Here is a 27575-nt window from a genome sequence, read left to right as displayed (position 1 = left end):
ACATTTTCACAGAAAATTGATTTTTTGAAGAAATCTTTAAACGTATGATGATTTGAAAGGTTACAGTAATGAAATACAGATTATGATGAAATTATGTTTTGATTAGGCATTTAAAACAGTGATACACTGTATTAAAAACATTTTCTTCCACAGAAACTGGATCAAAGGCATGGCTTATATTTGAGTTCCGATGTTAGGTTGTAATAATTTATGCAAATATGCAAGTACGTATTTCGGAATTTTTGTCAGTTTTAAATGCAAAACGATTGTCAGTGCAGGTGTAATTCTCCCTTTACATTTCAACGCTGCGCTGTAGAGAACAATACAGTTTATTACGAATGCAGTCAGGTACTGCAACACACCCAAACAAAAAGAGCAAGCCACACGTGACACAGTGTGCACAAATACATCATTTTGACAGTACAATAGTGTTGTACCGTACGTACATAGGATGTGTGTAATACTGTAAACAATGCTTAAGAGTTACTTCCAGTGCAAGCATATTAAGTACGTTGACCCGATATACATTATTAAATTCTTTTGTTAATGCTAAATTGTCTTTCCTTTGGAATTTAACTACAGCACAACAGTGATTTAATACTAATACCATTGTTGTCTTGGGGTCACAATAGCTCGGTGGAAGTGTGCTCATCCCTAATGTAAGGAGTCCCTGTTTTGATCCTTGGTCATGACAGTTTATGCTGACAACATAGTATCCGTGCACTTTCTCGTTTCCTCCTACATCTTCATTTCACAAACGTATCTATGACACTCGGTTTCATTAATCACGCCTTTCATCCACGTGTATAAATGTGATAAGTTAAACTAAAGCTTTCAATTTATTATTGATTTAACGTCCTTTGGTGCACCAAGAATATATGAAACGTAGACCTGCACTTTAACGTGAGATTTTAAACTACATGAGTTTCTGTCGGAAGTCGAACCCGGGCGTGTTGTGTACCCTGCACCAGGGGCGTGCCGTGAGAAATCAGCGCGGGGGCGAGAGTATACGACGGTGGCCTCATACATATATTCCAAGCAATTTTTCCTATCTTTTCTCCTTTCTTCTCCCGAATTTTTCGCCCCCTTACTTCGGCGCCCGGGACCGTCGCCCCGCTTCCCCCTCCCCCCAAGGCACCCTTAACCAGTTTTAGGTTCAAAACCTGGTTTCAGTTCTCGTCGTTCGGAATAGATGAGACTATATTTTTTTTCTCATTCCCTTGGTAGTAGTAGTAGTGAATGTATATACTAATAGGCTATGCGCTGATTATGCCTTTCCAATGGAATAAGAGCTTTACAGCTGCGCCGCACAGTGTCACTACCGTCTCAATAAAAATAAATGATCCAAAGTTAGTAGAACTGCTGTTGCATATCCTAATATAATTATATATGCAGTACAGTGATTTAGACATACTCCATTCAGAAGTTGCATATTATTTATAATTAAGTTGGAATTGAGCGCATATTTGAACTGCGATTACCATCTTTGCGTTTAGTGTTAAGTTTGTGAAATATTCAGATAGAAAGGTGCTTTTCTGTTTCCAACAAACAAAGTGTAAAGCATTTAGGATACCGGAGTTAGAGGAAAATATTCCAGAAGTAAAGAAATTTCCATACCCTTTTTCATCTTTGGGCAATACTACTTGGATTCGCTTAGTACGTATTTTTACCTCTTATACTTTAGATATCGGTTTTAGAAGAGTTATAGCTTTTGTAATATACATATTTGTCAATTTTTTGTATCATTTATAATTTAAAGTATGATATTCTTCTTTAGTATAGTATTACCGCCTAATATTATTACTGATTTAATATTAGGTGATTTTACTCATATATATATATATATAGGAAGTTCTGAGTTACTGACAGACTGATCAACGCCCAGGCGAAACCTCCTACGCTCAAAACTTCAAATTTGGCCAATACACAAGATTTGTGACGTAAGATATTTTGGAAATTCGACGACGAAGGAAGAAGTTTAAGAGTTACAATTATTATAAGATATCTATAAATCGAATCCCTTAGAGTTACAGACACGAAAATTGCTGTCTGGATCCTTCATTTAAAATAATTAAATACGTGTTTCATCATTCTTTTGATGTTAGTCCTACAAGATAAAAAAAGAGATGAGAAGAAAACGGGGTGGGAGTTACAATTATTATAATAAGATGCCCATATCTCGGAATCCTTTAAAAGTTAGACACATGAAATTAGATGTTCGGACTTTTCATCTAAAATAATTAAATACGTACCTAGAATGGAAGAAAAAGTGTTGGGAGTTCTTCCCTCAGATCTCCATAGAAGACGTTCGAATTCTGTGGGAGAATTTGCAAGTACTTATATAAGATGTTTATTTAGGACACGTCCGCATTTTGAGAGTAAAAATTTCTGTCCTCATATATTTTCTGAAACTCGCGGAGTTATCCACATTTTCTAAGCTCAAATGTATTGCCAGTTCAATTTGGGACATTTCACATGTAAAGACATATTTGGCTACTCGTATTCAAAGAAAGAATTGAAAAAATATATATATGAACAGGCAAAGTGAACAAATGATGTTTAAGTTTAATTATTTTCCCTTAATCAAACCCTTATTTAATTATTTCTCACACATTTCAATATATTTTTCACATTGTTTTATAAGCAAACTTGATAGTAACATAAAACTGATCATTCTCGTGTCGAAAGCCAATGTTTTTATAACGAGTTGGCCCAGATGGAAATGTGTCTGCATTTTTAGAATATGGCAACCCTGAGCATATTACACAATATTATAGTACTTCTACTGTATTTAGGTTGATTATGGCTAAATACTTACTTTTGCTGCTTCAAGTCGCGCCCTCTTTTGGTGTGGAACTGGCGCCAAGGCCACATTGGGCTGATAGCTTCGTTCAAAGCGTTCCGATTCTGACAATGGCACTACGCGTTCAGGATGCAACAGCACTGGTGGCCCTTGACTGAGGTATGCAGGCACTGATGCAGGCAAGCTGAAATAAGATAATTTCTCATTGAAAATTAATTGAATAAAATAATATTCGTATATTTATAGGTAATATGATCGTAAGTCACCGTTAGTGTTGAGTACAAATAACAATTGATTTGATACAACCTGCTACTTAGCAGTATAAACAGTTCGTAAATAAATAACAATTTATTCCAACAAAATAAAAAGTGTCAATTATTACTGGCAACGAACTACATATTTTTCAGCCTAACAAAAGTTTTTTTTTTTCCTTCAATTTTCTCGCAAACTACGCATGAGCATTTATTTACCTTGAAATACTTTATTCTGTTCAGCTTACTTAATTACTCCTTGGCGCTACAGTCCATGTAGGACTCGGGCCTCTCAACTACACGTCTCCCTTCTTCTCTTTCCATGGCCTTGGTCCTCCAACGTCGTATTTCTATTTCTCTCAAGTCTTATTCTACGTCTTGTAACCATCTCAGCCTAGATCTTACAGTCAATCTTCTTCCTCTTGGACTTCCATTCAGCATTATTTTCGGCAGTCAGTCCTCGTCCTCGTTGTTTAATGTGTGCTATTATGTCTAAACCTTTATATATTTGGTACAGTTCTTCATTTGTTCTTATCCTCCACGATTATTCTATCTTTTTTGGTCCGTATATCTTTCTCAGAATTTTTTTCTCCCATCGCAGTGATAATGTTTCGTTTCGTTAGGGTCCATGCCTCGCTAGCATATGTTACGATTGGCCTTAGGATTGTTTTATATATGGTTTCCTTCGCCTGTCGTGACATCCTTTTGAAATTGATGATTTTTCTGTAATGCGTATAAGGATCTATTTCCTGCTGCTATTCTTGCTTTAATATCAGTTGTTATGTCATTTGTTTCAGTCATTATTGTACCAAGATACTTAAACTGATGCGTATGTTCGAATGTATAATTCAACATATTTTTGTTCTTTAGTTCTCTTGCGTTTACTCTCGTTGTTAGCATCCCCTCGTTTACGCGTAGCCCGAGGTTTCTCGCTTCTCTTTCAAACTCTTCAAACGCTCCTGTTAGGGCCGGTTCCGTCCGTGCTGATATTACCATGTCGTCTGCATATGCCATGTGGTGTGTTAGCCTGTTATTTATGCATCCTCCTGGGTTTGTTATTCTGTTCAGCTTAGTGTGATCATTCGATGATCTTATCTGTGGTGTTATTTTTGAACAATATTTTGGTTATAAACATAAATTAAAATTTATGAGTTTAATGATCATTTTAGGGCTTCTATCTCAAAAAATAATTTAATTATCATTATCGGGCCTCTATCTCAAAAAATTAATTAAGAGTTTAATAATCATTTTAGGGCTTCTATCTCAAAAATAATTAAGAGTTAATGATTATTTTAGGGCTTCTATCTCAAAAAAAGTAATTAAAAGTTTAGTAATAATTTTAGGGCTTCTATCTCAAAAAAAATAATTAAGAGTTTAATGATCATTTTAGGGCTTCTATCTCAAAAAAAATAATAATTAAGAGTTTAATACTAATTTTAGGGCTTCTATCTCAAAAAATTAATTAAGAGTTTAATGATCATTTTAGGGCTTCTATCTCAAAAAAGTAATTAAGAGTTTAATAATAATTTTAGGGTTTCTATCTCAAAAAAAATTAATTAAGAGTTTAATGATCATTTTAGGGCTTCTATCTAAAAAAAATTAATTAAGAGTTTAATAATAATTTTAAGGCTTCCATCTCGAAAAAAATTAATTAATGGTTTAATTATTATTTTAGGGCTTCTATCACAAACAATTCACTAAGTTAATGATTATTTTAGGGCCTCTATCTCAAAACATTTAAGAGTTTAATGATCATTTTAGGGCTTCTATTTCATTAACCATACTATGTACTGTCACCTCGCTAGTATCATAATAAAGAGCTTGATGAGGGTATATTTCAGGATCAGTTACACCTCAGCAAATTCTCGTACATCATTAATTTTTAGATTTAGAAAGAAATTCGTTTTTCTCGAAAACTATGCATGAGGTTTTACTCTCAAGTAGTTCATTTTGTTCAGCTCAATAAGATGAATTAGAAGCTTTATCTTCCATTTTCGCACATTTTCTAAGTTAAATACTAATAATATTGTAGACTTATTAAAATCTTTCAGTATTTAAATGAAAAAAAAAAAACAAACTCAAAATTATGGAAACTCAGAATACAGAAGAATAAGTACGAAAATATTAAAGCTGATGAAAAGCAAATAAAGGTATAATTAACAATAATTTATACCAAAAGTTACGAAAGCATGTAGGCTACGGTATCAATAGAATTCATGATATCATGTCATTACGCTAATAACTTGATATAGTAATCTTCCTAATGCTGATTGTTTTATACATAGATACTTCATTATTATTATTATTATTATTATTATTATTATTATTATTATTATTATTATTATTATTATTATTATTATTATTATTACGATGGAAATAAAATTTTAAGATTCTAATTTCACTGATTGCTTTTGAATCAAAAGATCCAATATATCTCAACCAAAAAATTTCTTGTACGCCTTATATCTGGAGAACTACATACAGTATAGCCAAATCCAAACTATCAGTTAACTCAATATGATGTGCTTATTCAGTAGAAAATACGAAAACTCAATTCAGGGGCAGTTCAAAAATTTTGTGGCCCTTGATCCAATTGGATCAAAAGATTTATTATAATTCAACAAAAAAAAAAAAAATTCTTGTAGGTCTTATATCTGGAGAACTACATATAGTGTAGCCAAACGCAACTATCAGTTAACTCAGTGTGATGTGCTTATTCCGAAAAAAAAAAAAAAAAAATTAGGGACCGTTTAAAACTTTTGTGACCCCTGATTCAAAAACTAATTATTGGGCAAGATCGCAATCTTTCAATCCATTTTTGGTTTTCCTAATACCTTGTTGTTCACAGTTATTTAATTATCTCTGATTGTTCTATATAATATTTAGAGAGCTACGGCTTTCGTTCTAATCCACATTCAAAGCACATCTCAAAACCAAAATCTAGGACTTCCCACTACTTGTTTCTTTTAACAAAAATAAGATCCACAGATTAGTTTTTGTTTCTATGACGATGAACCTGCTGGTTTCATAGCACATAGAGTTAGTTTACTTAACCCCTTTCTGCATGATTTTTTTTTAGCGAAAAAAATAATCAGTATTGGAAATCCTCATATAGGAACTTGAAAAATGAATTAAATCTTGAATTTTACATTTTTCACTTAATTCCGACGAGAAATAAGTAAGTGCCATATATGACACACTTACAACTCACGAGGAACATGCCAGATGACACCATAATCTCTTATTCATACACGTCAATATCTCACACAGCAGACAAAACAGTCATTTGATGCCTTTGATAAATCACAAAAAAAGCTAAAGTGAAAAAAGGATATGTGCCATATATGGCACGGCATAAGGTAAGGGGTTAAAATATCTTAAAAAAAAAAAAAAAAAAAAAAAAAAAAAAACTATAACGAGACTGGTGTCCTCGAAACTTTTAGGGATTTTTTTTTTTTTCAGATGTAAGACATTAATATATCACGATATACACTTCTAGCTGTATAATTACGAACTTAGCATCAGGTTGTATCATTATTACTGGTATTATTATTACACATATAGATGGCTCTAGGATCACAAAAGGTGCGAGAACGTTACATCTCGTTAAACGCGACACTCAGACGTACAAATAACATGCCAAGACATTTGTTACGCATTTTGTTTTTGTTTCTTGTTTCGTTCTTACGCAATTTCTAAGACTGTGTTGCGACAAGCTTCCTGTTTGTTGTTGCCTTTCTGAGAAAAGCGGCGAAAGCCATATCAGAAGTAACAACATACATACGTTCAGAGGAAAAATAACTATTAAAAAAAAAAAAAAAGCGGGAAAGAGACAGATAAGAAAATACTGTCATATTTATAGACTATTTAACGAAATGGAATATGTGACAATATAGGTCTAAAAATATACTTTTAGATGCTTCTTTTATTACATGGGAAGAACATGCCAGGTGCTCACTTGAAATTGTTCCGTGCAAGTAAAATAAATAAATAAAATAAAATGCAAATTTGCACATTCTTTCCACCGCATCCTTCATATTGAAAGATAAATTCTACAGAACCAAGCTTTCTCAAATAGTTTTTAATTTCTGTCTCAAGTTTACAGCAGTGCCAAAAACAGTACATATTTGGCCAAATTGAAAAAAAAAAAATTACTGAACACTTAATTTCCTTTCAATACCGTACTACATACATTACGACAAATTAACTAACTTGTTGTAACGAAGAATTAAGTAATTATTTTTAGAAACACTTCTGCACACTTGAAACTTTAATTTGGTAAGAAAACTGTTTGCTTTTCGGGTTTCCAAGTGATCGCTTGATTCCGAAAAGTTAAAACATTTAATTTGGTTCAGTACAACATTGCCGAGAATCCGAAAGAAAAGAAAGAAGAAGAAAACACTAACTGTTGGAACGTGATTATTTCGCTAACGTTACTCTCAACTCTCAGAAACACTGTATAAACAATTTATTTTCCGAGTTCAAGTTGGTTAGATCTTTCCCTTTTTAATTTTCATTTTAAATCCACTGTTTACGTTACATACATCCATAAAAACAATACTTCATGTTATCTCTGTGAAGAATTCACAAAACTAATTAATTAACCTAATACTATTTTCTATTATTATTACTACTACTATTATTTCTGTAATTTCCAATCTTGTTGGGGCTTTTTCGGGGTGCATTATAAAACAAGGGAAAATTTGTCCGGAATGGATTTTGAGATCATTTAACAGAATAAAATTAATATATTTACCATGCTCTTTCTTGTACTATAAATTCGGAAAAACCAAACAAAATACCTAAAATTAGATCGAGCTTTACATTTTAAAAATTGGATCATTTTGGGTCTCGTACAGGTCTCGCTATATAGCCTGACTTCATCTGAGAATTCTGTAGTTTGTGTCATTTTTTTCACTCTGTGTTATTATAGTTTTTTTTTTTCTTGATAACAATATAACAAAGCTTGGTATATTGTATCTAAATAGTCAGAAACCCATTGCCTCCCTCAGTCCTTCTGCATACTGTACTCTAGTTAGTTGGATTGGAATTTGGCGTCCCTTTCACCAGCAAGACTATATGAGACGTGAACACACAGTTTAATGTGTGATCCGAATCACAGGAGCTCCTACCGGGAATCGAATCCGAGTCTCCCGTGCCGAAGAGCGTATGCTAACCATGTATTGAGAGTTGAACCTTTTTTTCTGTATTTTATTCTTTTATTTTTATTTATTTATTTTGCCTTTATATTGTACACTTTCAGTAATTGGCCTAGGGCTGTATAAAACTTTATGAATGAATAAATAAATAAATAAATAAATAGTCATATGGGAGATCAGCATACTTTAAATTCATGAAGTTGGTGATCCATGGATGCGCGAAAAACAGTTGGTAAGAGGAATACTGTATTCGCCATCCCTTGGATTTTTTGAAATATCAGCACTGTGAGTGAATGTAGTCCGGAAAGTTAAAACAAAAGCAAACAAACCAATAAGAAAGGCACTAAAATTTATTTAGTTTCAATACAACTGATCACACGTTACCTATAGGAGTACATATACACCTATGTATATGAAAAACGTAAGAAACTCTTACTATAAAATGTATCCCAAAAGACATTGCGATTCAATGTGGTTTACGATCCCCCACTCCCTGAAATACTTTTCATACGTTATCTCACTACCTAGATATTTGGCCTCCTTCAAAAAGTTCTATAGGCACCAATGATGGGAGTATCCGAACATCTCTGAATGTAAAATTAAATCCGGATGAAAGACGATGGTATTGAAGAGTTAAAACAATGTCTTCAACGCCGCGACAATTGCCAGAGAACAATACCGTACATGACGATAAAAAAAAAAAAAAAAGAATAGATCCGATCTCCCAAACAATTATTAAACTATATGACCCATGGGCGTAGCCGTGTTTGAGCAAACAGGACGTTGCACTCTTTCCCCTCGCCCTTCCATGAGAAATTTGGTTATGCCAAAGCTTCTAAAGGTTAAGATCACCACTACAATCGATGTTTCAACTTTTAGAATTCTTTTGCTCCCTGCAGTACATAAAACTAGATTCTAATAAAAATCGCACAGAGGTAAAAAAAAAAAAAAAAAAAAAAATCCAGCTATAAGTGTTATGTACACAAATTATTTTTGAAGAAAGAAAAAGCTAAATGGCAATTAACACTTGCTTTTGATACAGCACTGGAACTTCAATTTTATTATTCATTTTATATGGGCTTTCAAATACGAGACAAGAAGATTCTAGTAAAAGACTTGGCATGATGCTAAAACCTATAAGGGATTATTATTATTATTATTATTATTATTATTATTATTATTATTATTATTATTAGTAGTAGTAGTAGTAGTAGTAGTAGTAGTAGTAGTAGTAGTAGTAGTAGTAGTAGTAGTAGTAGTAGTAGTAGTAGTAGTAGTAGTAGTAGTAGTAGTAGTAGTAGTAGTAGTAGTAGTAGTAGTAGTAGTAGTAGTAGTAGTAGTAGTAGTAGTAGTAGTAGTAGTAGTAGTAGTAGTAGTATTTCGTATTGTACCTGTCGGCAGGTTCTAGGACTAATAAAACTCTTTTCACCTTAGGTTAAGGTCAGTAAATTTCTTCCTCATTTCTCGATTTTCAACTTCCTCAGTTGCGTTCTTCTTCCTACTCCTCACTTTTCTTCCATTTTTCTCTCTATGATGTTATATATTATTATATGAGAACTAAATAAATAAATTTTATATACATATATATTTTTTAAAATAATTAATCTTATTTTTGACGTACATTATCATGGCTTTTACATAGTCGAATTTTATTAATACTGCTATCTTCACTCATGAATACTGACTCACCTGTCCCGAAGAACCACAGACCCTTGTACAGGAACAGGTTTGCCGTCTTTCGAGAGGATAACCGGCCAGGGTCTAAATGCAGATGATATTCGATTCCACGAGTCTTGTAGGTACATATGGTAAGGGTCAGCATACAAGTAGGCAGTGCCGTAAGAGTCATCATATTTTGGCTTCTTGAGTATTTCTTCCTTTCCCTCTGTATAGACGGGCTGGAATAGAAAAAGAACCAAAAATGTTTTAATTTTATTTCAGATTATTTCAGAAAAATGTTTGATACAATAAAAGAACATAAGACATAAAAATGTACCATTCCTCTTAATGGCAATCGTATTCTTGGAAAATTGTGATCACGCTATTTCTGAAGAAAATTGGATATACATGTGATCAATGATACTAGTCAATAAAAAGTTACGAAAAATTTCGTCATATAAAATTCATCCAGCTGTCTTGTTCGCCGGAAACTGTAAACCAAAAAGTCATATATTTCTCACGCAATATTTAAGTGCTACTCCACCTTTTTAAGATAGCGTAATGAAGTATTGGTACTAGATTGCTATTATCGAATAAAAGGAATTCATTCATTCAGATTTCAGAGCATAAGAACTTCGACCCAAGCAGATATTCACCAGACAGAATAATATTCTAAATAACAACATTCCTTTAAAATGAAACATCAGATTTATTCTGTGAGACTGAAATAAAATTTCCCTGACACCTATACATGACACTGAAAGGGTACTATCATAATGTGTTGTGATCCAACTCACACATTGAAAAATCAACGCTACATCTGTGTTAATGTGTATCAAACCATTTCCATTGATACGAGAATGTAATTAACTGTACATTTAGTCGGATACTTTCCTGACTAAGGGATTCAAATATAATTTTTATATGAATGCCAAGACCTATTTCCAAATTATATGCACATATATATATAAATGTAATATTTCTAAAACAATTTTGTGAATGCCCGCAAAATTCAATACGTATTTTTAATTACAATATACGATCTTTAAATAATTAAAACAAAGGAAAATTACTGTCAATACTGCAGTGAAGAGGTAACTGCATATAAATCTTGGGTCTTGTAATCTAAACCTTCTTTTAAAAAACGCGTTTTCTAACTTTCTAATAACCACTTAGATTTGCAGCCACACAGACGTGGCAACCCTGTCAAGCAGGTGAATCACCTGTGACCCCGCCCCTAGATTCCAGCACGCACCAGCTGCCGGGTCAGATCTCCTGTCTCTGACTGCCTCCAAATGCTTGTCCGAGATTGAATCTTTCGTAGCCGAAGGCGCAGAAACTAGACTCGTCTTGTTAACATGATTTTTCGCCAGGGCATTGACGTTCGAGAGAACCAAAGCGCCTTTTTCTCTCCCGTCACTTCGTTCTGTCTCAATATTTATCTTCTCACAGCAAAACATTTCTCTTCTTTCTCTGCCTCCCCCCAAACCCTTCCCCTGCACGTTCTTCACGTCATTACGTCCACAATTTCTATTCTGTTGTACAGTTCCACCTGCCAGGTGTATCAAATACCTTTTATCAATCCGTTGTGAACCCTGTCGAGATGTTTTTATTTGGTTGACTTTAAGGTGCTTTTCACAGTTTGTGTGCGGGTGTGTGTGTGTGTGCGTGTTCGTGAGCACTAATTTTAGGGCAAACTCATTAAAACAAAACAAAAGTCCCTACAATGCTTTTCATATAAAAATATAACTTACTAAGATGGGCAAAAAGTGAATAGTACTGTATTATCCTATTCCTATAGAAATGTCACTCTCCTTGTTTAATTAGGACACGAATAAGGTATAAATATGGATTATCAAATCAAATTTTGTCGTAATTTATTGAAACTTTAGAACTTATCCAATCAGAATTCGAATTTGCCACACGTTATCAACTCAATTCATTTTTCGAGTTTGCTTTTCTTTCTACTTCTGAGATCAAGGCTCCTACGTAATTCGGAAATTCAAATTGTCGTACATGAATCTAAATTTCGCTACAAATGACTAAATCGAATACTTCTCTACTTTTTTTTTTTTTTTTTTTTTTTAAGATAACAATGATCCTTTTTCCCTTTTTCCCAATGTGATTATTTTACAACATAACAGACGAAATTCCCTTCAGTGATCCAACACGTATAGGCATGGCTAGCATCTTCGAGAACGTTTCATCACTGGCACTGGGGTGAACAAGCACAAATACACTGACATCTATCCGATTGTGCCAGATGGTCCCGCGTAGCATAGTCTCTAACGCTCTCGGTGCGAGCGGTCTCGGGTTCGATTCCCGGTGGGAGCACTCGGTCGAAAAAGTGTCAAAAGCTTTTTCAGACCAGCCATCCCGAGTGAGGTTTTCCTCATTCACACCTGGCAAATGCCGGAGTGGTACCTAACTTATAGGTCCCAGGTCCTTCCTTGCTTCCCTTTCCCCAGATGTGTGCTTGCCAAGAGGCATCACCCCTTCATTTGTGACGGGCCAAATGGCCATAGATGCCGAAAGCACAGAAATCTAAATCCTAATCCTATTGTACCAGTTTAGTAATATACCAACATGGACAAAAAAAAAAAAAAAAAAAAAATAGTCCACCTGCAACGTGGTGTTAAGCTGTAGAATATTTAAGACCATTATTAGTCTTTGTTTTTGAGAAAACTTGTAACTTCGGTTTTAGTTATTGTTATTTTATTTCACTTACATTCGTCGCAGTGTACGTTACGATACCATCATGTAAGTGAGGTATATTATTTTTATATTTTGTTACATGTTTCGTAACACAGTTTGACAAGTCTATATAGCGTTCCCCTTGAGACGAAACGAGACTAGAAATAAGATCTTCTAGTATAGTTTCGTAAATTTTGAGTACAAGCCTCGATTCTCAAAAAGCTTTCCTCGTCTCATTTTATAAATTTAACTACAAAATTTATGCCCTGACGTTTTTTTCTTAATTTTCATCAGAAATTATCACAGTCTTTCCGCGTCACGAGAAGTCCACGAAGGGTGTAATGTAACAACATTCAAACTATATTTATTATTGGAGTATATTGTGTAATAATAACTTGTACGTGTTTAAATATTGATAAATGTTCTTTGTATTATGTTCATATATTCATTGTATTAATTGATGGGTTTTGTACTATGAATCATATGACACAAAAAGAGTGTTTGAGATGTAAGATTTGGGTGAGCCAGTGTTACCCCAAGACTCGAAAAATTTCTCGCCTCTTAGATAACACTAACTGTATGGAATATAAGGTATCAAAAAACTTCCCAGCTTCAGACTGGAGTATTTAGATGTGATAGATATATCTGCATTATACTGTAAATGTCAAAGATAAGACACAATTCTCTGATAATTGTTTTTCTGGTACTCTTGTACTATTAGGCAGAAACAGATGACCATCAATTTTATGTTATTTTGATAATGTATTGCGAGTTTTATACATACTTTAATTTACTAAGAGTTCGGACATGTCCACAGAACAGGTACTGACCATATGAAAGACCTGATATGATATGCTGTAATGATTGGAATAAGCTAAAAGGAGACAACTTTCGGAAGATTTATATATATATATATATATATATATATATATATATATATATATATATATATATATATATATATATATATATATATATATATATTTCTTTTTCATATCTTTCAAATGACTGGCCATTATGTTCTTATTTATGATAAACCACTGAATAAAGAATGACAGGGATACTAGTTCTTAAAAGTATTAAATTAAAAATGAGAGCAATTGGGAAAAAGAGACGGGACTGGCTTATTTATAATTTATCATCTTTTAACGTTTTCGAATGGTTCTTTTGACCTATATTACCCGTGCACTACACTATATCGATCCATTATTACCCCCTGCCCTATACAGGAGCAGAACGTCATGGAAAATTTCAGCTTCCAATTCCCTCCTCCCCCGCCCGTGTTGCTCTTGCTTTCTATCAATCTTTCTTCCTCTTCCTCTTTCTCTTTCTGGCGCTTTTTTATGCTCCGCTTTTTCTCTCGCTTTTCTAAAAGCAGGGCGGATTTGTGTGGAAGCAAGAATTGACCGTCGGCGCCACCATTTCATTGAGAAAAACAGGCGCCGTTGTCATGGCAACGCCAACAGAGAAGAGGGGAAGAGAAAGAGCTCTGCAGGTGAATGAACGACGGGACGGCAGGCGTCGCGACGGTGCCTCGTGAGGGGTTTTCCGCGCCGCCATGGCGCAGTAGCTGGGCTCAAGGACGGTACGATGAATTCATGCCTAATTTAAAAACGTCTCTCCAATTTCCTTCCGTCCATTTTTTTTTTAAATACTTGTGTTCGGTCGTTTCATAGATGGAGAGGAGATGCTTTTTTTTTTTTTTTTAATGAAAATATCAAACATATCTATCTGTTTCAATAGCTGCGTAGGAGGCGAATCCTTTTAATACATACATACGAAAATCGATTTTACAGCGTGATTCAAAAGTCCCCGTGTGACAGAAAACACAAAAGTGAGTTTGACACTTTTAGTCCCCTTTCCATATGATTTACCTTCAGCATCTGTGTTTTTACCGTTACACTCATTTCTTGTGTTTTTACCGTATACATTATAACCCGTTCTTATTTAGAGGCATTTTTTTTTTTTTTATTTTTGAATTTTGTTTTTCATTTTATTGCGCGTATAGGTTTCTAGCTATTTCTTTTCTTATCATAAAAGATGCGTCGAGACGGATTATCTTAAAGAATAAATAATTTCGGGTTTTCAATGAAAGTTTATAATATAGAAACACAGGGAGTTTCATCAACATATTTAAACTCATTTCACTGCACATTATTGGTATCACTAATTGCGATCGTTAACAAGTATATGATTCTAGTGTAACAATAAGTACTTTTTGCAAGTACTTGTTTCTATCATACAGAAAACTTATTGCGTTGCATTCGAAGCGCTGTCATTGTACCGAAAAAGACAAGCTAAATGATTCAAATGGACAAAATAGAAAATATGAGGAAAAGCTGTAGTTTTTGAAAAATCTAAAATTTCTCGTTTTACGAAGAAACTGATACAATAAAATAACAGGGTTACAATAAAATAAACACTCAAACGTTGTCACAAACAAATACAGTAAACTCTCGGTTATCCTTTTATATCTGTGACGATAATTCACAGGATATTGTTTGAAAAAGTTGCTGATAAAATACGTTTAAAAAAAAGAAAAAAGAAAAGAAAACAAAAGCAACCTAAACTGCAAATAAAGAAGGGATGTTTCAATTAAAAACAAAAGCAGTTAACCTTTTCTGTGACAAAGTAAACCAACAAACTACTATTTATTAAGTATACCCTGTTTAAAAAGGAATTTGGAAGATATAGGGTGTTTGAAAAAGAACTCCCTAGTTTTAAGTATAAATCTAATTGGGAAATGGATGAAAGCTTACATCAAGGAGTGCATATCATGAAAGAGAATTCCTTCAAGTTTTGTTTAATGTTGGTAGACTTCAACGTGGGATCCATTTGTGGCCCTGCATACGTCGAGACGATATTCTTGATTTTGCTTTTAAAACACTACCGGTTTCCTTGAAAGACTTTAGCCAATGAAGGATAGTTTTTGCTGTAGGTGGTTCACCACCATACTGACTCAGTTTTCACAAGCCAAATAACCACCGCCCGCTGACGGAAGGTTCGTTCGTTGCTGTTGCAACGACGAGCGAACCCACCGTCCAGCGGGCGGTGCAAATAATACATTGTGTTTTCTGTTGCGGAGTACACATTGTTGGAGTTGCTCTGCACTGCACGCCTGCCTGGACTGAACTGAGGATACAGAGGAATAAACAGCACTGGTGCCGTCTCAAGGTCAAGCAGACCTGACAACTACAGGGGAGCCAAACTTGGAGGGTTGATGAATCAAACACCACAAATTAGAATAGTGTATGTCACTTTGTACAGATTCTAGGCACATTAAAACTAGGGAGTTCTTTTTCAAACACACTGTACATGGAAAATATAACGTGTTTCCCCCAAAACAAGAATGGTATTCTTACATTAACTGTTTACCAAGAAAACGCACATGAAAAGTTACAGAAGTTACATGGAAAGTAAAAAAGTAACTACGTTACTATACAGTAACCCCTTTCGAGCCCTGGAACTACTGAGATAAATTTTGGAGGTAGGACTTTTCTTGAAGTAGAAAATGAAATGAAATCGTTGAGTTTTATGTCCCACGGTTATGCCGGCTAGGCTAAAGGAGACGGTGATGATGAGAAATGAATGAAATAGTGGAATGATGAAAGTGGGAGGAAACAAAAGAACCCCGAGGAAACCCACGCACATGGTGTTTGTCCACCACAAAGTTCATTTGGCGCGAGCTGGAATCGAACCAAGGACACCATGCACCAGAGGTAAACGCTCTACCATTGAGCCACTGCAGGTCCAGGGGAATGTTTTACTACTATGGGACCAACTGTAGGCGGGTCAAGACTTCACTGAGGAACTAGTATGTGCCCTATCCAAATCTCCAAGTTTCACAATCCTGCTTCACTTCCGCAATAAATATTATAGATGTATTCGGTGAGTATTGCAAATTATATGCCCGTAGCTAAACTCCCTTTATAAAAATTGTTGCGTGAGTAACGCATGATTCTGAAAGATGTATTTTTGAATAGCACACATATTAGTTCCTAAGTGAAGTCTAGACCCGACTACGATAGGCCCCGCAGTATTCGAGCTATGGACTTTTAAAGTACATTTTTTCATGTTTTCGGCAGCCTATAAGTCCGAAAGGAAGCATTTGTGCACCCAAGTTGGTCTATACTTTTTGTCTTATCTTGGTGTCAGGAATCACCTCCCCAACGTTATCGGTGTTGTTTTGAGAAACCATATATATATATATATATATATATATATATATATATATATATATATATATATATATATATATATATATATATATATATATATATATATATATATATATATATATATATATATATATATATATATATATATATATGTGTGTGTGTGTGTGTGTGTTAGGTCTTATTTTCAGAGAAACACGGGGGTTATATAGTATGTCAACTTTTGATATGTAAAATTGAGCTGAATGAATTATCAAATCCGTTTACTATTACGTACGATCCCGAAAGTTCTCCCAAATACATTTTCTCAATGTCGAGATCTTGCCAACGTGCCTTCTTGCAGAGGGAAAATTACTAGGTCAGTTTTGGAAATAAAATGTATGTGCATTTCCAGATCAGACCAAACTTCCAAGTCGCAATGAGACTCCCCAAACGTGATACCTATAGAGTGGGGAAAAGAAAACTTTTGGTAGTGACACCTTACTTTCCATGTGATAAAACAGGCTGATACGAGACGAGACTCCTTTAGTTTTCTCCACGTGGACGTTCTTTTGACTGGTACGACAGCCACAAGGGCATAGTCTTGTTTCATCGCCATATCAAATTCGTAAGTGATATACTTCGCTGCTGTTGCTGTTAAGAGAACTACTTCTGTAGTATAGTTTCAGATAACCAAGAGATGGCAGGACATGTTCTCAACCTTTCCAATATCATTTTCACGGAAATAAGATATTCGCAATAATTCATTCAACGGTACGACAATTGTATTATTTTGATAATATTACTGTAAAAACGTTCTATTATTGCAAGCATACTACTAAGGTAAAAACTAAAATTGGAAATAAGAACTGTCCTATACTGACGCCTGGAGTTCCTTCGCACTCTCGTCTTGAACTTTACTCACATTCGAAAACACTGGACTCACTTCACATGAAAATTCGTCATAACCGTAGAAATTATCCTGGGCTCAATAAACCTAATTTCACAGTAGGCTTGCAAATGTGATTTTCATAAGCAGAAGAGGAGTTACAATAACTCGCTTATTTTGTTTTCGTTGTATTTTGAATTATCGGTAATATTCAAAGGTTACGGTACTTATTTATTTCCCTATGTAACATTTGATACCGAGTAAGTTCAAGGTAAATGTGAAGTTCAAATTAAAATTTTATTTACACGTAGTACTGTACCCAGGCATAAGATTAGAACCACATTAGTGTTTTAATTATTTTTTAACCATAGTGTGAAAACACATATCAATAATTTTTGCAGAGGGTTCTTTTCTCTTTTAAAATGTATTTTTTTTTTTAAATATTATTTTCAGCTAATAGAACGATTATTAAAAAGAACTATCTCCTCCATACAGACAGTAACGTTGCAACGTACATGAGATGGCCACACTGCATATGGCTGAATACTGGGTTCGTTGCTATAGAAACTTTGATGATCATCTCGAACAATTGACGTCACAAGGGCGAAAGAGCTTAGGTCATCGCTTGTGATAAAGATACACAATAAAACTAAAAAGCGAAAGATTTTTAAGAGAACTTCTGTTAATTATATATGATATATACATATATGACTTTCAAATGAAATTCAAAAGTAATATTTTTTTTTTTTTTTAAAAATCAACTTTAGGTTTTGAGAAGACAATCACTAATTCTATTACTAAATAAAATTACACATCAAGCAAACTAGAAAATATATTCTCTGTGTTCTAATACGCAACGAATGATGAATATAGCGCGAAAATCGGTATACGGATATATTAGAGCATATAAAATTATAAGTTCTTAGTACATGTTCTCTTTTTAACAGTGGGGGAGGGCACGGTGACCAGTGGTAAAGCACTCACCTCTAATGCGTAACTCACTGGTTCGATCCCGGGTTCCATCAGGAGAGCTTTGTGGTGATCAAACACCGTACGTGTGGGTTTTCTCGGGATTATCCCATTTCCTCCCACTTCCATGATCTCACAATTACCATCGTCGTCCATCTAATCATCACCGTCTTCCTTCGAGTCGGTGCATTATCATGGGGTGTTAAACAAAAAAACAAACAAACAAAAACTGCAGTAGGTGTCCTCAACACGTTTAATTTCTTTACATTCAGGATGCAAGCCGAACGGGAACGGTAATATTCAAATTCTATGAATACAAAGAATGTATTATGTATTCTACCCTTCTTAATTAGCATATTTAAGATCACGTTATCTGAAATTAACAGGGGGAAAGGTAGGGAGTGGGGGTCTTACAAACAGAAAGAAGAATTCAGAAACCAATCCCTGTTCACTCCCTCCCCCTCTCCTCTTTTTTCAGCTTGTGAGTCAGCCCATGTGTTACGTCACGCGTGACCCAGACAACCGTGCGAGTTGGAACAATGACTGGCGGCCAAGGTCAAAACCACGCCCCCTTCAGGAGGAAAAATTCCAGGAAGTTCGGGCTATGTCCTTGCTGTCGCCAGTCTCAATACAACAAAACACGCACAAAAAAAGAGAAAAAAACAACACTCTTCAATTCTGTTTTTGAATAATAAACGCTGATGGTAACCAGTATGTTGGTCTAATTCCCCAGAGTTACTTCGAATTTCACGGCACATGAACTTTCTATGTGCAACCAAACAAAATATATTTCTCGTATTGTTTTTTTTTTTTTTATGTGCTTATTAGACCGTGATAATGTATTTTTCTTTAGCTTTTTTTTTCTAACTAATTTCAATACCAAATTTAATTTTTGTATGTGTTGTGTTTCAAATTAGATTGTAGCATATAATAATAATATCTAACTCAGTGTAAAACTTCGAAAACTAATATAGAATTAAGTGAATGATGTGTTAACATATGAAATGCTAAACTCTTTAAACCCTTGGCCTTTCAAAATATCTCTGGTTTTGGCTATATTTAAGTTTTATTCTTTAATTATAGGTTTTATTTTTTAACGTTCCGTTTAAATAACGTATGTGTCAGCTCTCCTCAAATTTAATCAACAATTTTGACATCATAAACTGCGCATCCAAATTTCTGTTTTATATATATAAAAAAAAAAAAAAAAAGATCTTGAATCTGTTACTAGTTTATTTAATGGCGTTTTGTAAATACTACTTGGCTCACTTTGTACATTTTTTACATTCTTCATTGTATTTTATGCTCATCTTTAAATTTCACAAACCGGAGGGGGTGGGGTTAGTGAAGAGCCTTAACAAGCAATTCGAAAAAAAAAAACTTTTTGCTGATCAGTATTTAAAAAACTGAGTAGATATCAAAATATGGAAACTAACTAACTATTGCCTATGGAACCCGGAAGTTAATTGCCGTGTTTACAAAAGCTCTCTACTGACTTCTATCCTTACCTAACTAGATCCAGTTTCTACTTTGCATTTCTGTTTCTGCGAGATCCATCTTAATATTGACCTCCTACCTGCGACTAGGTCTTCCTAATGGTCGTTTTCCGATTAGTCTTCAAGTTAAAACTTTAAAAGCGTTCCTACTTTCTTCCATTCTGGCTACATGACCTGCCCAATTAAGCGTCCTGGATTCGATTACCGTAATAATGTTTGGTAAACGGTATAAATTATGTACTTTCTCGTTATGAAGTTCGAGCCAATCCCTATTCCCCTTCGTCTTGGGTCCGAATATTCGCCTCAGGATCTTGTTCTCGTACTTTCTGTCTACGTTCCTCTCTCAGGGTAAGAGACCATATTTCGCAGCCATATAAGCACAACAACAGGCATAATTATCATTTTATAGCCTATTATTTTAAGCCTCAAATTCCTCGACAGAATTTGCGACGGTACAAGATTCTGAACTGAATAATAACACCAATTCTCTTCTTTTAGGATATATTTAATTTCTTCGTGAATATGGAAAATATGAAAATAATAACTAAAAAACTCCCCTTATACTGGAGCATACGTTAACCACACAGAACTAATCTCACCCCCATTTAAATGCATCATAAGTACAATTATTACAATATAGAAAGGAAGACAAATTTTATTGATAATGCACGACTTAAGTGAACTAGCACAATCATTCTCAACTAACATTTTCGACAGGGGCGTAATTTGGGATTGTATGGGAGGAAATAATTGCCTCCGAGTTTAACATAGGACCTATATACAGTTTTATCAATAATATAATAATACACTAATGAAAAATGTTAAAACTGCTTATATGGAATTGCCTACTTTTCTATCCGCTCCCCTCCAAGCAAAATCTGAAATGACGTTATTGCTTTATACTGATGAGTATAATCATAAAATCTGCATGTTCTAGCTTTCTTTACAAGAAGAACGTTAAAAAAAAATGCTTAACTGACACCAGACGCTCGACCCCAAAAAGTCCATAGCTGCTTGCCAAATTAAACTTGGCGAAATTCCAAATATTTTTATGTCACATTCAGAACGAAAAAAAAAAAAAAAAAAGAAAGAAAGAAGGAAAGGAAACTATTCATAAGTGTGGATTCTATTATCGTTTAGCAACGCTTAAAGTGTATCGTAATTTGTCTTATATACCCCCAATTACGTAAGATCATTTCGGTGACTAATTAATTTTGATTTTATACCCATACCTTTTGATGTGAAGTCACATCCACAGACTTCAACACTCTTTATATATATATATATATATATATATATATATATATATATATATATATATATATATAGCCCTGCGAGAACATCTTCCAATGTTGAACAACAAAATGCAAGTGTTACCTATTAGATGTTTCATCAACAACTGGGACTAAGTGCAAACTGTGTCTATCTTTGGTGAAATTTTCATCAGTAACTTAGGAGTTATTTAAAACAAAATTCGTGCCTCATAATAAAGAAATAAAAGAAGTTAAAAAGAGAAAAGACAATAGGGGCCTCAAAAGGTCTCTCGTGGCTAAGCGGTTAGTATTATACGCGCCTTTGGCATGGGAGACCCGGGTTCGATTCCCGGTGGAACCTCATGTGGTTCAGATTCCATATTAATCAGTAGGTCTACATCTCATATAGCCCCGCTGCTGAAAAGGACGCTAAAATCAAATCAAATCAATCAATCCATTATAGCGACCTCGAGTGTAGGAAATGTTACACTAAAAAACGAAAGTAGCAAAAGTTCGGACATATTTAAGACTTCTACCACTCAATTTCATAGTATGCCTATGTTCAATATTTTAGGATACTGAGTACTCCATATTTTAATACCATCTTCTATTTTTACAATTACTGCAGTTATTTCTCTTTTTCTTTTATGTAAAGTAGTGTAATTTTTTGTTGGGGAAACTCTTTATGAAGATCACGTAGTCTCTAACCTATTACTATCTTTATTGCCTAACACTTGTATCTTCAACTGTAATTTATTACAAAGACGTCAAATAAAACTTTACTACACTCACGGCTCGGCACTATGTGCCATTGCAACAATACTACCTTCGGGTGCGGTTTGGTTCACCGAGAGAGAAACATATCGAAAATAGTGACTGAGAAGATGATCCAACCAACCAGATATGGATATCGAAAATCGTAATAAGCAAATAGTCACATAGGAGAGAACTGATTTTTATTTAGCAGCAGAAGTTCGGACGAAAGTTGAAAAAATGAGAAAAAATATGCGAACGAAAGCCATGAAATACGCCGAGTAAAATAAAATATGTAGAAATGTCCCCACACTTATCTCAGACTTATCTCTTACGTGATTATCTCGGCGTACGGAATATTACGAGATACAACGCGGAACAGGTCAAGCAAAACACGCATTTTACATAAGATGGAACTGCTAAACTGTCTGGCACTAAATTGCCCAAGAAGCATACACCAACCAGCCTTTGATGTTAAGCTGAGGGATACATTCAACACTAAAAGTGCCATCGCCACTAATATCTGTAGGTCTACAAGTTTTCTTAACCTGTCTTCATTCAAGCAGCACCTCAATTGCTCTCATTATACTGGGTTATGAACACCGATCGATCCATGACTTCATCGAGAATTGAACTCGGAACCACATGCATAGAGACTACTGATTTTCAAAAATATTTCCACGGAAAAAACGTTTCATCAAAATCTTTATTTTGAACGTTGTCCCAGGCCATCCTGACGATTTGCGAATCCTGAGGGAGTCCGTACCCAGCATCAATAAATTACTTTGCGCCAACTTTGATTTTTACATATCAGAGGATAGTGATATCCCACTATATGATAGGGTGACACATTTAGGAAATAAATGGAAGACACTTGGAAGACCAAGTTAATTTGACAATCCTCTTAGATACAGTCATAAGTGAGAAAGAGGTCTCTAGCTGTAATACATATTATTTAGCAAATCTTATCTTTCTATGTTGTCTTTTAACATTCAACAGGAACCATTATAGAATAATACGCTTCAATTGTGCTTCACATCTTTTTTGATGACTGAATTTCTTGTAGAAGGGTCTTGTCTTCGAAACACTGTACATCTCCATACAAAAAAAAAAAAAAAAAAATATATACTACGTCACTACTAGTCAAAAATAGGATGCCTAAAAAAAAAAAAAGGACATTTTGTTTCCCGTTTCGGAACATCAGACGACTTCCGAAACGAAAGGAACAACACCGTAGAAAACGGGGCATTTGGTCACGTTTTGCAAACTAATGGTTCAATATATCCAAATATTTTAATCATAACAGTGAATTATAAGTAATAAACTTGTCACTTTTCATTGGAATATTGGATAGGCAGAAACTGCCACGAAATACCGTATACCGGACAGCCAAGGGCGCCCATCAAGGGGGCAAGGTGGGGCCCTCGCCCCCCCCCCAAAGAGAAAATTGTACTTGGGAATATTGAAAACCCAATAGAATGTTTACATTAGTTACAGCAAAATTTGAAACTATATTTGAAACGTCTCTTATACTTGCCCCCCCCTGAAAACCACAACATGGGCGCCCTTGCGTACAGCGGTTGATGTCTAAGAGTAAGGTAAAAACCTATTATGGCTATATTCATGAGAATAGATAATGTTTAAAAGAGTTTAAGTATCGTAGGATATTTGCGAGATATTTTAACAACAATTTTAGGAATGATAAAAAAATGGATCAAAAGATTGCGATCTTGGACAAGAAATTTAGGAATGAACAAAAAATGCATTAAAAGATTGCTATCTTAACCAATAATTAGTTTTCGGATCAGGGGCCACAATGTTTTTGAACGGTCCTTAAATCGAGTTTTCGTATTTTCTACGGAATAAGTACATCATACTCAGTTAAATGATAATTTGGGTTTAGCTATATTATACGTAGTTCTCCAGATATAAGGCGTACAAGAAAATTTTTGCCTGAAATATAGCTATTGGATCTTTTGATGCATTTTTTTGAATCAGGGGCCACAAACATTCTGAACGACCCCTAAATCGAGTTTTTTTTTTTTTTTAAATGGAATAAGTGCATCATACTGAGCTAAGTGATAGTTTGGGTTTGGCTACAGTATTTATAGTTCTCTAGATATAAGGCCTACAAGAAATTTTTTGTTTGAAATGTATTGGGTCTTTGATAAAAAAAAAAAAAAGCCTAATACGTTCCTTAATTCTCGCCTCGTATTCTGCGGGGCCTGGGCCCCACCTACGGAACGGTCCTGCTGTACTACAGATTCAAACTGAGAAAGACATCATAGCAGTCTCGTACTAAAGCAAACCTAAAACTGTAGTCACTATCTTTTGTATGTTCTGGGAATACGGGTGTTAATATTTCAGGTTTATGTGTATACAGTATAAACAGACTGCCAATAAATTTCCCGAAAAGACTTTTCAAACAAATTTCACAAAGAACAAACGTCTTCTTGTTAAGAATTTGTTCATACGTACGTTGGGAAGCGGAAGTCACTGACCTTGATTTTATAATTGCCGAAACAATACAATCAAGAGCGTAGTGTTAATATTTCATGGTGAAAACATTTCCATTAAAATAAAACATTCGTTGTCGCATGGCGGATACCCTTAAACAAAACTGTAAGATTTCTTTTTATTTAAAAAAGGGGGCAACAGAAGAGGGGGAGAAATATTCACAGACAGGTGCTCACATATCTTTAGCAATTCTAATGTGTTTCATTGTTTCGTCAGCAAGTACACCCGCAGCATTATTACTCGTTACCAGTAATTCCAGTAAGATAATATCTGAGCTGCCGAGACAGAAAAACCTCAAACCCAACACTGGATATTTATCAGTTAAAGCAAGTATAACGCAGATGCGTCCAAGATTACAAAAGCTACGCACGAAAAACGGATATAAAGGTTCGTTTGTTCCATGACTACAAAAGAACTTTTTTTCTTCCTCTTTTTAAAGTTATTTATCTCCTCGAACATTAAAACGTGTATGTACGCACTCAGCCTATTTTGACGCACACACATACATAAACACACAAGCACGGTGGTTACAATACTGAAGTCAACCCTACCGAACGAAGTCTCGCCGCCACTTAGCTCGACTGGGTCAGAGCATTGACCCCGCTACGTAGCCACACCCACATAGATGACGTCATTCAGTCGGACAGGTCACGTGGTTCTCAAATTCCTCGTAATAATAGCCAGGCACTGTTTTCGGCACTATGGTTCGATAGCATAAATGTTCATCGATCACGAAAATAACTTTGTCTTCCTCCAAGGGAATGAAAAAAAAAAAATAAAAATAAAAATAAATAAATAAATAAATAAATAAAAGCATACAGATATACGAAGTGGTACGATTTTCGTAGCTCCTTACCTGACGACTAGTTTCACAGTACGTTACTACTCTGAGAAATGTAACTTAAGGCCTTTTAATGTCCTTTTTGATTGATTGATTAATTAGCGAAGGATCAAGGGTGCTCAGCTCCCTCTGCGACCACCGTCTGTCCTTCCTGAAATTTCAAGTTATTTGTTTGGTATGTATATGTGAATATACGGCAAAGTCGAGTTACCTCCCTCTCTTGTCTTAGTGACTCCGTACCTAGCTTCAAGACTATATGAGACAAGACTTACTGATTTCCGACTTACGAATTACTAGCCTACTCAGGTTTTCACCTAAACTTTACTACCCCTACCATACACCGAGCAAGCGACCACAACCACAGAAATAAACGCTCATTAGTCCGTTCATTATCCACTTTTCAAGATTGTTTCTTTTTCTTTTTTTTTTTTCAATTCCGATAAAATTCCGAAGGTAGGTTATCTCAATATTACGTCCGCTGCAGCATCATCGCAAGATCATTAGATTCGGGTGCGCACGGTCACAGGTTCAAATCCCGCTGGAGAGCTTAAAGCCTCGGATCAACTCTGAGAGTCGCGGAGTAGCGATCATTTAACAGCTTGTTTCGCCCGTATTCCTGATGTTATATAAATGACATAAAAAGAAAATCCACAACAGACAAACTCTCTCATACAAAGTCTTACGACCCAACGAAAGGAGGCATTCGACATTCATCAGGATCAGGGACGTACGCAGGGGGTGGGTCCTGGGGGTTCGGACCCCCCCCCGAAATCCGGACTTTTTGTAAATTTAGTCTAATTTTAGGGGCAATTTACATTTTTAAAATATAATTTAGCATGAAATTGTGTTTGGACCCCCCCGGAAAGCTTTGGACCCGTCCCGAAATAAATTCCTGCGTACGTCCCTGATCCATGGTAAAACTACGCGAAAATTACTATTGCAGTAAAATCTGTCCTAAGCTGGTCACCTATGGTTCCTAATACCTACTTTCTATCTACATCACAGAACACTGAATTAGAATTAATAGTTATTCGGAAGCTATTGACAAAAAGAAGTATGTTTGTACACCATTTTCGCATAGTGCATAGCTATAATAGCATGGTTCTACAGATATGTGGCTAAGTTAAGTAGATGCCAACTTAACAGGTTTTACTGTACTTAAAATACGTTTAAGAATGTTGAACTTTCCTTTTCAGTCATAATTTCATACTAACTTATCAACAATTATCAACTTAAATAACGTACACGCATATGAAAAACACGATGATCACAAGCGTAATGCATAGCATAACATTATTACCCATGACAGCAATTTTCTTATGTAACATACGCATCATAACATAATTTAGACCTTAACAGCCGACTTATATTTCAACAGCTTCACATCTTTTGACAAATACTAAATTCTTAAGAAATTAGTAACGAAAAATTTCCTGGAATTATCTATTCATCAAGCTTGTATTTGACTGATCAACCAATTGCCTACTTCCAGACAAGCACAGCAAATATTTGTCTAAACACGGAAGGTCATGCAATTTCGATAACACTAAGATCTACTTTACTGGCAACAAGCTTTGATTACCTCCATCTATCTCATAAGTAGGGCAATATGGAGAGAGAGGGCAAATGAGGTAATACGATTGGACTTGGTTCTCGGCTCACGAGTTGATGGTTCAATGCGCAATGGATCTATTTTTCTGAGCCGATCCAGATGTTGATGTCAGCATATATATATTATTCCTTCTCTTTTTTCCTTTCTTTTCTTTTACTTCTTTGTAATTTATATATTGCTCCTTATAGCTTTGGATATATTCCACATGTATGATCAAAGCACACTAATCAAAGAAGTATATATATTAAAAAAAAAAAAAGAAACTCGTCTAATTGTTTCGACAATGTGTTACCGCCTGTCAAACTTTTTTTTTTTTTTTAAATAGGCCTACATACTATGATTAATTTCACACTCTAATCGCACTGGTGTATGGGGTCCCAGGTTCGATTCCCGGTGGAAGAACCTTGGAATTACGGTGACTTGGATTCCACCTTAACCATCCCGTCTCATACAGTATAATCTCGGTTCTGAAAAGGGACGCTGAACTCCAAACCCAACCAAATCTTTAGCCTACTTAAACTAGTT

At 34.9% G+C, this 27575-nt stretch overlaps 1 protein-coding gene across 1 annotated transcript in view; it reads right to left on the bottom strand.

The window, feature by feature from the left end:
- Snoo (Sno oncogene) overlaps positions 1 to 27575 on the bottom strand; it is a 144397-nt gene that overhangs the window by 20071 nt on the left and 96751 nt on the right. Inside the window, exons 2-3 of the mRNA XM_081736921.1 lie at positions 9903 to 10111; positions 2819 to 2987 (exon numbers count right to left, since the gene is read on the bottom strand). Of these exons, the coding sequence (XP_081593047.1) occupies positions 2819 to 2987; positions 9903 to 10111 (378 nt within the window). The remainder of the gene's footprint in view (positions 1 to 2818; positions 2988 to 9902; positions 10112 to 27575) is intronic.

This window comes from Thermobia domestica, chromosome 13 (assembly GCF_964235325.1).
Source record: "Thermobia domestica chromosome 13, izTheDome1.hap1.1, whole genome shotgun sequence".
In the NCBI taxonomy this organism is placed as follows: Eukaryota; Metazoa; Arthropoda; class Insecta; order Zygentoma; family Lepismatidae; genus Thermobia; species Thermobia domestica.
This window is presented reverse-complemented; position numbering and strand designations above follow the sequence as displayed.